A 13,171-nucleotide genomic window follows, 5' to 3' on the forward strand; every position below is an offset into this window, starting at 1 on the left:
GCTCTGCACTGCTGCTTTTTTGGAATTAAAAATAAAAAGTCAACCTAGTATTATTAGTACGAGTCAACATAGCCCTCCAATGAAGAAACAGTCAACCGGCCTCTGCGCCGGCCGATTAGCACAAACAAGAGCAGTTTGGTGAGCCTCAACTCGTGGAGCGTGGCAGGCGGCAGAAGTCCACCATGGCGCCACCCAGCGTCCACAGGGGTTGGTTGTTGGGCAGGCGGCATTAGCCAGCCCAGCCATGAGCCATTAGTGACTAGTGGGCCAGCCTCAACCTGGTGGGCCGGGCGGGAATGGGATTATCCCCAACCAGCCCCACTCGCTCTCGCTCCCAATCAGCAGCCTCGTGACGCTCCGGCCTCCGGGGCCCATCGACCAGACGTCCAGACCGGGCGATGCCGACGGCCGCCACCGACAAGCAGGGGAGTGGCAAGCCGACACTCCCGGGATGCACGCGCCCGGTTCACTGCGCCGTGGCGCGGAGGACCCGCCGCGCCGAACACCGGACGGTGCACTGGAGGGGGGCGCCGGGCGCGCACGCACTTATTACTCCCGCCACGGGCCCTCTCGCACCGTCGCCCTCACACTGTGTGTGCCCTTGGCCTAATACTACTCTCCTATTTGCATTTGCAGTCACTCGTTTCATCGTAAATGATCATAAATTATTTATTATTAACTAGTTTAATATGAAAAAAAATATTATTTTAACTTATAGTCCACGATCATAGGACAAGGCTATGGTCTCGACCAACTTCCTACCGATAACCCTTTTTGCCCCAATTAAAGCATCGCCGTTTTTCTTTCTGAGCCCCGGGAGGAATAGCAACATCTTAAAAGGGCAAATCTACGAAACTACCGAACACTCAGATCGGGCATTTTGGTCAAGATCTCCGGCGCGGGGGTGTTTGGTTGCCCCTCCTAAATTTTAGTCGCTGTCCTATTAAATGTTTGAACACATACATAGAGTATTAAATATAGACTAATTACGAAATTAATTATATAGTTTGCGACTAATTTGCGAGACGAATCTTTTAAACCTAATTAGTTCATGATTCGATAATATTTTGCTACAGTAAACATGTGCTAGTGATGGTTTAGTTAGGCTTAAAAAATTCGTCTCGTAAAATACTGACAGATTATATAATTTATTTTTTTATTAGTATCCGAACATCCAATATCCTCCTATGCATCTTCTCAATTTTTTAGCCGGATCCGAACACCGCTGATCTAACCCGTAAAACGTACTGTATAGCGTATATTATATTATAATTACGTACGGTCGTCTAATGCGAACCCATCTCCTCCGCTTCCGCTCTGGACACACTACACAACAGGTTGCACTCCACTCACACTGCGCTGCCCACCCGCTTTTATAACGCGGCGAGCCCGGTGCGGAGGCAGAGAAGAGAACCCAAGGGCGCGCTTCGCCTCCCGTCCCCTCACTACTCTTCGAGATCCGCGCGGAGGGCCACCGCGACAGCTCCGGTCGGTTCCGGCGAGGTACCAACCCACCGCCTCCGCAATCCGCATTGTTGCTCCGTTCTCTCTCCTTGCACCCGCTTGCTGTCCTGGATCCGGCACAGCTGGTTCCGTCCTTCCGCCGATGAGCTAGCTAGCCAGCGAGCGACCTGCCGGATTAGCTATTCTTTTATTCTTCTTCATTTTCTGGAATCGGACATTGATTAGTGCGCGTTTTGCGCCCAGCTGAGAATCAGCTCAATTGGAAGATGCGGTAGCTCTCCGCGGAAGGAACAGAACGGGTTTTTTTTAATGCACACGCTTTACTAAATTTCTTTCCATGTTTGGCCACGCGGGCGGATTTCTCCGCGTTTTCCCGTGTTCTTATACCGGGAAAGAGCCGCTGTAGTAGTAGTAGCAAACAAGAAGCTAATAGCACCAACAACGGATCTTCCTTCCGTTGTTGCTTCAGTAGATCCAGCGTTTCCGTCTTTAGATCCAGCAGCTTGATTTAAACCCGCAGCGATTTTAAGTTCTTTTGTGGCTTGCTGCTTCAGGTGCCGCGCGGCTGTAGCAGCCTAGAGCAGACAAAGCTGCGATTTTTGGGGTTCTTGGTCCAGCGGTAGTTGGTGGAGATAAACCGCGTGAAGGCTGGTGATCCGGTACATGTTCGCCAGGCACTGATGGCATTTGGCCGAGGTGGGAAGATGGACGGCCGCCGGCCGTCCTCATCGTCGTCGGCGTTCTGCACGACCACCACGGTCGTCGTCTTTGTGGCGCTTTGCCTAGTCGGCGCGTGGATGATGACATCGTCCACTGTCTTCCCGCTGGAGATCTCGTCGAATAAGAAGCCGGCGGTGGTGAAGCAGCAGCCTGCGCCTGTCAATTTCGGGGCGTCACAGGAGGCACCATCTGGCAATGCTGGCGAAGGTTCTGAGAAATTTGAGGACACAGACAACAACGATGCCACGGTCCCGGAGGAGCCCAATAACAAGGATGCCCCTGAGGAAGAGAAGTTCGCTGAGAAGCCAGAGGAGAAGCCTGAAGAGAAGGAGCCGGAAGTGCCGACAGAGAAAGCGGAGACCAAGGATATGTTTGATGATGCAAATGGGAAATCAGAAGGGCGGTCAGATGACTTGAAGAATGATGGTGATGGGGAGAAGAACGGGGAGAAGAAAGGTGATGAAATCACAAATGAGAGTGAAGATGAAAAACCTGATGTTGAGAGCAAGGACGATCAAGAAGAGAAGCCTGAAGGTGATGTCACTCAGGAGGAGCAACCTCAAATAGAAGAGAAGGTGGAAGAAAATGGAGAGAAGGATCAGAGCTCTAACTCCAACGAGGTGTTTCCTGATGGGGCCCAATCAGAGCTTCTGAAGGAGTCAAATACCCAGAATGGTTCATTCCCCACACAGGCTGCAGAGTCAAAGAATGAAAAGGAAGTCCAAGCGTCATCAAAGTCTTCAGGTGATGCGACCAGCTATACCTGGAAATTATGTAATAGTAGTGCCTCGACAGATTACATACCTTGCCTTGACAACGAGAAGGCTATCAAGAAGCTTCGAACTACCAAACATTATGAACATCGTGAGAGGCATTGCCCTGAGGAGCCTCCTACCTGCCTTGTTCCACTCCCAGAAGGATATAAACGCCCAGTTGAGTGGCCAAAGAGCAGGGACAAGGTGATTCTGTCTATTCTAAATTGTACAACACTGAATCATCTTTAGTTGACCAAGATCTCTGTTTTCTTATTACAAGTTGTGCTGCTTTTTGCAGGTATGGTACAACAATGTTCCTCACACTAGGCTCGCAGAGTACAAGGGGCATCAAAATTGGGTTAAAGTCTCAGGTGACTACCTCCTGTTCCCTGGGGGTGGGACTCAGTTCAAGAATGGTGCCCTCCACTATATTGATACTATTCAGCAGGTATATATTATCATCACCATCCTAGCATCCCATATTAGTCACCCATTAGACTTATATCTGTCTCACTTTTGAGCATCAGTGATTGATTCACTAGTCGACAATCATAATTTGTCAAATGCCACCCTATGGAAATCTACACGTGTTGAGGACAGTTTGTATGTGCTAGACTAAATGACATCAGGCTTTCACAGCCAGCCATGTGTTTTTTCAGCCTCTCATTCCGGCGGATACAACTTTCCTTTTTTTAGTCTCATCCCTATATTAATCTAGCAAATAAGCTTAGTACTGTACCATGATAATGAAAGTTTCATGTTGCGTCTTTGAACTTGATATTGTCACACTTGCTTTCATCATATGCTGATTAAACTGCCATTCACAGGCACTGCCTGATATTGCATGGGGCAAACGAAGCCGCGTCATTCTAGATGTCGGTTGTGGAGTTGCTAGCTTTGGAGGGTACATGTTTGATAGAGATGTGCTTACCATGTCTTTTGCTCCGAAAGATGAGCATGAAGCTCAAGTACAGTTTGCATTAGAAAGGGGAATTCCAGCAATATCAGCTGTGATGGGCACCAAGAGACTTCCATACCCCAGCAGAGTCTTTGATGTCATTCATTGTGCTCGCTGCAGGGTCCCTTGGCACATTGAAGGTTTGTCTTGTTGGTGACATGTCTTCCTTTCTTTTATTCATTTGCTATATAAGTGAATCTTATTGCTGACTCCTGCTACTTTTAGGTGGCATGCTTTTGCTGGAATTGAACCGCTTGCTACGACCTGGTGGTTACTTTGTCTGGTCTGCCACTCCTGTTTACCAAAAGCTCCCAGAGGATGTTGAGATTTGGAATGGTATTGCACTAACTGCTGAGTTTAGTTTCACCCTAACTGAATGTCACATATCAAAACTGCATACCATCACTTTGAGAAGTGTAGATCCATAAGTAGGGTAGCTGGTAACTTGATTTGTTATGTCGAAATACCATACAGCCTCCCATCTTTAATAAGGCATCCATACCAAATTTATATTTCGTACACTGAAACACATAAAGAAAAGATCAGACTGTTGCTTGTGTGTACTTCCCCCTTTCTTGTATAGCAACTACTGGCAGAACAAATTCAGCAGTTCATGAGTGAAAGTACTGAATAATCCTAAGTATCAGGGGTTAACTTCTTTCATTGATGGGGAAGGATTGCATTTGTTCAAAATAGATGCTATGAACCAACTGTGCAAAATTGAATTATATTTCTAACATAACATATGGCCACTTAATCTTTTCAGCGATGTCCACTTTGACAAAGTCCATGTGCTGGAAGATGGTCACCAAGACTAAGGATAAGTTAAATCAAGTTGGTATGGTCATATTTCAGAAGCCAATGGACAACGTTTGCTACGAGAAAAGATCCGAAAACAACCCACCATTGTGCAAGGAATCTGATGATGCAGACGCTGCTTGGTATGGTTTCGGTTCTTTGAGAAGAACATATTTTCAATGCGGTGGAGTGCTTCTCTACTTTGCTTACACAACCTTTTGATTTGCAGGAATGTACCTTTGGAAGCATGCATGCACAAACTGCCTGTTGGCTCGAAAGTTCGAGGATCAAAATGGCCAGAGTTTTGGCCACAAAGGCTTGAGAAGACCCCTTTCTTTATTGATGGTTCCAAGGTTGGTGTCTATGGAAAGCCTGCAAATGAAGATTTTGAGGCAGATAATGCTCACTGGAAACGGGTTGTAAGTAAATCGTATGTGAATGGCATGGGAATTGACTGGTCCAAAGTGAGAAATGTCATGGACATGAGAGCTGTGTATGGAGGGTAAGTAAATGGCTGTCTTAGTTTCTTGGGCATGTTTCTTTTTTTTTGGTAATTCGGATCACAGAAGGGTGGGCCTGGTGCAAGCGGTAGAGTCTTACCGCCTGTGACCGGAAGGTCCCGGGTTCAAGTCGCGGTCTCCTCGCATCGCACAGGCGAGGGTAAGACTTGCCACTAACACCCTTCCCCAGACCCCGCACAGAACGGGAGCTCTCTGCACTGGGTACGCCCTTTTGGTAATTCAGATCACACTACATAACTACTAGTTAACCAAGCTAGCACATAGCTAGCATAAAACATAATGAGCAACTTGTCCACCATAAGTCATTGAGCATTTTTCTTTCTTTCTTTCAGTTAAGCTGGAGAAATTATCTTTCTTTGTTTTGGTTTTAAAAATCTTTTTTTTTAGTGAAGACTGTTGACAACGAGAAATGCATTTAAGCACCTTCTTCTGGACTAATGCTTTACATCGTTGCATGGCAGTTTTGCTGCAGCTCTGAGGGACCAAAAGGTCTGGGTCATGAATATTGTGCCGATTGATTCACCAGACACACTGCCCATCATTTACGAGCGTGGCTTGTTTGGTATGTACCATGACTGGTGCGAGTCTTTCAGCACCTACCCAAGAACGTATGACCTTCTGCACGCGGACCATCTATTCTCAAAGCTCAAAAAGAGGTTTGTATTTCGTGTTCTTCACATTATTCTATCCTTCTGGTATATATACCAGTGAGATGTTAAATTCTTAGGATCATCTTGGTGTAGATTAGAGGATGAATCCGGTACTTGTTTAGTTCAATTCAACCTATAACTTGATACAGAGAGGGAGACAGTGAGAGAGGAAGATGTAGGAGTGGCTGACCGTCGGCTTTGGGGAAGGATGAGCCGTCCATGTCGAGGTCCAGTCGGTGGTGTCGGGGTAGAGGACGCAGTGGAGTCCGGCATGGCGTAGACGTCCGGCGTGGCGCAGAGGCAGGGATGGCGCTTTCTGTCGCTGGCAGCACCCCTCTCGATCGGTCTAGGTTTAGTAAGTAGGGGCGTCTAGCGCCCTAGGTGAACCTCGTATCATGTGCCCTGGCCCCCACCTGCTTCTATATGGTGCTGCGCGACGGGGGCCCACCAACCTTGGTTTGGTTGGATGCCCTCGATCAGGGCACTGGATCAAGGTCCGACTCGACCGTTGGGTTGAGTCGGATGAGATCAACACTAACAATCTTTCCCTTGATCTCACCTCATACTTAAACTCAACTTTCTTTATCTTTTTTTCATTCCATCACAGATCAGTGCATAGAGCGTGCTTCATCGTCACGGTCAGTTGCCATTAGATTTAACAGCTACAATGCACCTCTCTGTTTTAAAACAGATACTCAATTAGGCCCTTAGTATCAAGAATTCATAGGCTTTCTCGTAAACCCATGTCGGCTGTGTGTTCTCTGAACGCACTAGGTGGTAAGCCTTTGGTAAGCGGATCCGCAAGTAATTACTCGATATTTATGTTCTCAATGCTTTCAAAATGATTCTGAATTTTCTCCTTTACAACATATAACTTAGTGTCAATGTGTGTAGCAGCACACTTGACATGTTGTTTTAGAAGTTAACTTACTTTAGATGGTTATTGCTGTTGTCTACCATTGTTAAATCTGGATACAAATTCCCTTAACCTCCTTTTGCCTGTTCTTTAAGCCTCATGTCAAGCTATACTATGGTATGCATCACTGATGACACCATAACTGTTTCTTTGGAGCTTTTCCACAATAATACTCCAACTGCGAGTGTTAGCAACTGCTGTGGATTTCACTACACATCTCGCCAAGACTTAACATCTGTACCCTCAACCTTTTGAGAGTTCTTGTTCTTTCTTTCTTAGCATGAGGCCTATGATACTTTACAAAATTGCAAGATATTTTCAACTTCATTCCAATGATCTATATTTGAACTGGACTTCTGCCAAAATATCCCGGATACGTACACTACGTCAGGGTAAGTTCTTACTTGTACTTGTACACTCAACAAGCTTTCAACAGCTGAAGCATATGGAACCATGTTCATTTGATCGATCTCATATCGGTTTCTGGAATACTTAAAATTCTCAAAACTATTACCCTTGACTATAGGAGTAGGCGTAGGTTTATTTCTTTAGAATCTTTTATAAGTATGTCTTTGCGATAGTCTTAATACCCATTTTTCTTTTATCTCGGTGAATTTCAATTTCTAGAACCAATGACGCTTCACCAAGATCATACACATTGAAACTTGACAACAAAACTTCTCCAATGATAGATTAACATCATTACTAATGAGTAGACTGTCATCTATTCACAGGATGTGGAAAATGAATTTTTCATTCTTAAACTTCACATAAACGCTATTGTCTTTCTCATTTTCTTTAAAAAACCCCAAACTTTCTTATTATTTTATCAACTTCAAATACTACTGTAGAGACTTACTTTTAATCCATAAATGGATTTTTACAAATGGCATCCCTTATGTTCTTTTCTTTCATGACAAAATCTTTTGGGTCGTGCTATGCAAACGTTTTTTCATACAAATCCCCGTTGAGGAATGTCGTCTTTACATCCATCTGATGTAACTCTAAATCTTAATGTGCCGATAACACCATTTCAATTCTAAAGAATCCTTGCATGAGACTGGAGAGAAAACTCTAATCGTAATCTATTCATCCTCTTTGTGTAAAGCCTTTTGCTACAAGTTGTGCTTTATTTCTTTCTACATTCCCTTTGGAGTCATATTTTGTCTCGTGACCCATTAACAACCTACAGTTTTGGCTTCATTAGGAATTACTTCTAAGCCTCAAATATTGTTGGTATTCATCGAATTCATTTCAACTTCATATCTTCTTGCCATTTAAACGAGTAAATGTTTCTCATGGCTTTTTCAAATGTGGTGGGATCACCCTTCATTTGAATTTCTTTACTAACATAGACTTCATAGTCATTGGAAAAACTGGTTTACTAATTCTTTGAAACCTTCTGGGGCCTCAGCTACTGGCACTTTCATATGGGGCTGTTGTTGCTCTTCATTGTCAAGAGACAATTGATTCTACAGGCTCCTGTATAACAAAATCCTTATTTACATTATTCATCTTCATCGAAGAGCTAACACCTGGTATTGTATTGGTCATACAACATCAATAGGTATTGAGAAACTTGTTGCCCCTGAGTCACTGGAGTAGGCACACAGTCCCTCTTTTCTTTAATTCTTAGGTCTCTACATACCTCTACATACCATGCTTCCCCAGATCTTCCCATCTTTTCTAAAAATGGTGTATCTTCAAATGTCTTATTTTGGGTTTAATCTTTTAAAACCTTATATGGCGCTTTAAGCACCATCTTAATATTAGTTTAATCTTTTTAAAACCCCATATGGCGCTTTAAGGTTATCTTCCTGTCGGAACTTTGAAAGGTCCAGGAATTTAGCTATTTCTCTGCTTAGGGGTATCATTGTTGTGACCGTTGTACTCCTCCAACGGTTTCATCTTAATTAATCTTTATCTCACTCTTTAATGAAAGTATCTTTCTTAATTGATTTTAATATTCCCCCCCTCGAAATATGGCACGAGCTTTAGTGCCATAATTTCGATAACTATTCAGAAAGCCTGTGAACAAGGAGACATTTATAACTTACTTCATTCACATGATTATGTCATATAAACAAAGTTATTTTTTGATCCGTTTAGGAGGACACTTTTCTTATTTCACTTCAACAACTCAACGAGGTCTTTCATTAGCTGTACTTTTGTAAGTCACGCTTGCATCTTTTCTTATCCTTTAGTTAGTATTGACCATGGCGATGTATTTCTTTTATGCTATGGTCAATACTAGGACAACATAAGAGCTATCCAAGCTTCTCTTGCTATACGGGATACAAAACATGTGAATCATCAGAAAACTTTTCCTGCCATGCAGGATTGACTAGCATAAGTACTATGCCAAACTTCTCCCCGTGCAGGATACATCTATGCGAAAACTTAGTCATAACGACTAAAACATTCACTTATACTTTATTTTTCAATTAAATCTTTCCGTTGGTTCAAATTTAATCAGAAAATTAGTAAACTAACAAAAAAATTGTCCTGAACTGGCTTGACTCAAGTCTTTTCATTCACATACCCCAGCATTGCAGTCCATTGGCATGCAGCCGAGTGATCTCGTGGGTTAAAAATAAAACAAACAATGTGCTTCTGCATCAATTCTACGTCACTGTCGGGCAGAAAATAGAATTAATGCATAAAACTCGTAAATCAACTTGAAATACATTAAACTACTCTTCAAAATTAAATTCTCCCATTGGCTCGAATTTAATTAGAAGATAAAGAACACTTCATCGTAGCGGAAACATGTTAATAAAATACATTCTATTAGTTCAGGAGCATTTCTTGGTTCTTATCTACTCTCTGAAAAATTATTCACGTTGGTTAAAAAATTATCAGAGATTTAAACCTCAAACTTGAACTCATTATAATATTGTCATCATCAACGTTGGTCAGAAAATAACAATACCATAATCTGACTTAAAAAAACAGACTACTCTAATTGAATTTTCCTATTGGTTCCAATTTAATTAGAGGATAAGCATAATCATGATTTACTAAATATAATTGCTCTTCAAATTAAATTCTTTCGTTGATTCGAATTTAATTAGAAGATAATAAACTTTAAACTTTGCAGAAAACCTAATTGTAAATTTTATCCGTAGGAAAAATTCTTTTGCTAATTTTCTTGAGCCATTAATCATTTTTCAGGAAATAAATATTTACTGGAAAAAGAAAAAACAAAAAATTGATTCAATTCTTTACTGTACGCTCAGCCTAGCAGCAAAAGCCGGCCCGGCCTGCTCTGCTTGCGCGCGCTGTGCCTCCCAGGCCGCAACCTGGGCCTGGGCCGGCAAAGCCGCCCGCTCCGCGCTCCCGCCTGGGCTCAATTCGGCCTGAGCTCCATCAGCCGTTCGATCCGATCCGATGGTCGTCCGCGCGTCTCGCCCGAACAAAATACCACGTCGCGTCGCTCCACTGAAACCCTAAACTCATTTCCTTCTTTTTCTCTTTCTTCCTCGGCGCCGCGGCGGAGAGCGAGAGGCACAGCAGGGTAGCGTCGCCGTCGGTCCCCACGCCGGTGAGCTCGCTTGCCCGAGGCTGAGCATGCCACCGTCGAGCGGTCTGGGCAACGGTGCTCTTGACTCCACGCGGCTCCACTCCCTTAACCCTAACCCTAGCTATATTTTGTTCTCCCTCCCTCCTTTCCTCAGTGCCGAGTGGCAGCAGTGACCGAAGGAAGCCCGCGGGGGAGGAATGGTGGCGCCGTCGCCGGCCCACTCGCCGGCGCGCGCGCCGCCGTCGAGCGGCCTAGCGGCGGTGCCTTAGCTCGGCCGTTCTTCACGGCACGGTGGCCCTTTCTCGGAGTGCTCCGGGGAGTGGAGGTCGGCGAGGTAAGCCGCCTCCCTAGCCCTTCCCATTTCCCCTTGATTCTCTCTGTTTGGATCTGCTTTTCTCTTCTTCCCGGAGCAAGTCCGATCTAGGGTTAGGGTTTGGGTCAAGTCGGGATAGGGTTAGGATTCGGCGCGAACCCTCTGCTACTGTTTTTCTTCTCCGAATCGATCTACACGGGTTAGGGTTCGGATTTGGGTCGATCCGAATCGGGCCGAATCGAACCCTCTTTCTTCTGATGTTCTTCCCTTCTAGGGTTAGGGTTCGAAACCCTCTTCTTCGATCCGAATTGGACCTTTTTCATCTTCTTCTAAACTGCTATTACTCCTGCACCTAGAGCAGCGGCTCCGATACCATTGTTAAATTCTTAGGATCATCTAGGTGTAGATTAGAGGGTGAATCCGATACTTGTTTAGTTCAATTCAACCTATAACTTATACAGAGAGGGAGACAGTGAGAGAGGGAGATGTAGGAGTGGTTGACCGTTGGCTTTGGGGGAAGGATGAGCCGTCCATGTCGAGGTCCACTCGGTGGCGTCGTCCGGTGGCGGTGGATCCGGTGGCGGCGGCGTCGGGGTAGAGGACGCAATGGAGTCCGGCATGGCGCAGAGGCAGTGATGGCGCTTCCTGTCGCTGGCAGCACCCCTCTCGATCGGTCTAGGTTTAGGAAGTAGGTGGGGCGTCTAGCGGCTCAGGTGAACCTCGTATCATGTGCCCTGGCCCCCACCTGCTTCTATATGGTGCTGCGCGATGGGTGTCCACCAACCTGGGTTTGGTTGGATGCCCCCGTTCAGGGCACTGGATCAAGGCCCAACTCGACCATTGGGCCGAGTCGGATGAGATCAGCACTAACATGAGACTCATAAGTTAAGGCTACTGATGTGATTAGTTCAGCAAGAAAACAATAATGAATTGTTGAGTTTGACAAGTTTCTTTGATATGTACAAGTAGCATGTTTGCATGCTTTATGCTTCTTACAACTAAACCTGTGTTGTTTACCTGCAGTGTTTCAGATACTAAATCTGAGTTGCTTGTTTACAGATGCAAATTGACGGCAGTTTTTGCGGAGGTTGATCGTGTATTGAGGCCACAAGGCAAACTGATTGTGAGGGACACTGCGGACACAATAAACGAACTGGAAAGCATGGCCAAGTCCCTGCAGTGGGAGGTGCGGATGACCTACACCAAGGGCAACGAGGGCTTGCTCTGCGTCGAGAAGTCGATGTGGCGGCCCAAGGAACTTGATGCAAGCACGTGAAATATATGTGTTGAAGAAAACTGTTACCAAGTAGGGTAAAATTAGAGGAATTTTGCCTCTAGATATGCCTATGATTCTTGTTGATGCTGAAAGGACAAACCCTTTGGTGTAACTGTAGAATAATACACATCTGTTTCCCCCCATTTGTTGTTTCACAACGCAGCTGTAAGATAGTGTGTTGGAAATCACAGGTGCATTCAGTTCAATTGGGCACCTTGTCCAGTTTGTCGGATAGCAGTTGAACAGTCCTGTGTGCTTGTGCTATATTTGAGCTGTTGTACAAGTTGTTGTTTACGTAACACCCAACAGTCTACAGTGCATGCTTGGTGCTACCGAGCAGCTGTCTCTGACTAGGGCTGGGCAAAATACTCGACTCGTGGTCGGCTCGACTTGGCTCGTTTTAACTTTTTCACGAGTTGAGTTGGAAGTTTAGCTCGCTATTTTAACGTGTTAACTCGTGAGCTGAAACGAGTTGAGGCCTATCAGCCCATGACCGTGAATTCAGAAGATGATGCTGACCTAGAAGTATACACTTATTCTATTGGTATGTAAACATTATTTTTAGCTGTTTCATATGAATTTTAATTTTATAATTGTTATGGTCCTTAAATATTGATTTTATAGATTTTTTTCTAGGGAGAAGATGATGCTGACATTGAATATGTGAGCTTTCCTAAGTTTGTGGTGACAAGCAATTAGGGTTGGATATCGAGTCTGCATATCGAGCCAACTCGGCTTGGCTCGGTCCAGCTCGAGCTGGCTCGTTAGGCTAACGAGCCAGCTTGGCTCGGCTCGTTAATATTACGAGGTAGAGGGGCAGCTCGGCTCGGCTCGTTACCGAGCTCGAGCTGGCTCGTTTAGCTCATGAGTTACTTAAAAAAAAATAGGACACACATGCTTATAATGTTTATGCTACATTAATTACAGAAAGTGACGTCCACCATTATGCAACCATACGTGATTAATACATAGCAGGTTCATCAAAAGTATCAAACATGCAACATAGCTGGTCCATCCATGATCATACAGTTTCAGTATACTAACTAGTTGCTTGCCACCATAAACTTAGGAAAGTCCACAGATTCAATGTCAGCATCATCATCTTTTTCCTAGAAAATAATCCATAAAATCAACATTTAAGTACCACAATAATTATAAAATTAAAATTTATATGAAACAACTGAAAATAATGATTACATACCAATAGAATATGTGTACACTTCTAGGTCAGCATCATCATATTCTGGATTCATGGTCGTGGCTGATAGGCCTCAGCT

The 13,171-nt window shown here is 44.4% G+C and overlaps 1 protein-coding gene across 1 annotated transcript; it reads left to right on the top strand.

Moving 5' to 3' along the window:
• The first annotated feature begins 1,333 nt into the window (after window positions 1-1,333).
• LOC136450980 (probable methyltransferase PMT24) lies at window positions 1,334-12,203 on the top strand. The gene is made up of 9 exons (XM_066451690.1): window positions 1,334-1,503; window positions 2,019-3,143; window positions 3,238-3,387; window positions 3,767-4,037; window positions 4,123-4,233; window positions 4,664-4,838; window positions 4,925-5,197; window positions 5,678-5,872; window positions 11,678-12,203. Exons 2-9 carry the CDS (start codon window positions 2,145-2,147, stop codon window positions 11,892-11,894), a joined length of 2,391 nt encoding a protein of 796 aa, XP_066307787.1. The 5' UTR covers window positions 1,334-1,503; window positions 2,019-2,144; the 3' UTR covers window positions 11,895-12,203.
• Window positions 12,204-13,171: the final 968 nt, after the last annotated feature.

The sequence above is a fragment of the Miscanthus floridulus genome, chromosome 5 (genome assembly GCF_019320115.1).
Source record: "Miscanthus floridulus cultivar M001 chromosome 5, ASM1932011v1, whole genome shotgun sequence".
Lineage (NCBI taxonomy): Eukaryota > Viridiplantae > Streptophyta > Magnoliopsida > Poales > Poaceae > Miscanthus > Miscanthus floridulus.

What these genes read in the sequence shown, in the direction of transcription:
- LOC136450980 (XM_066451690.1), top strand. Translation starts at nt 2,145, where the DNA reads ATGGCATTTGGCCGAGGTGGGAAGATGGACGGCCGCCGGCCGTCCTCA. An exon ending in ATATTGATACTATTCAGCAG is followed by an intron (nt 3,388 to 3,766) that starts GTATATATTATC and finishes TGCCATTCACAG; the next exon opens with GCACTGCCTGATATTGCATG. An exon ending in GGTCCCTTGGCACATTGAAG is followed by an intron (nt 4,038 to 4,122) that starts GTTTGTCTTGTT and finishes TGCTACTTTTAG; the next exon opens with GTGGCATGCTTTTGCTGGAA.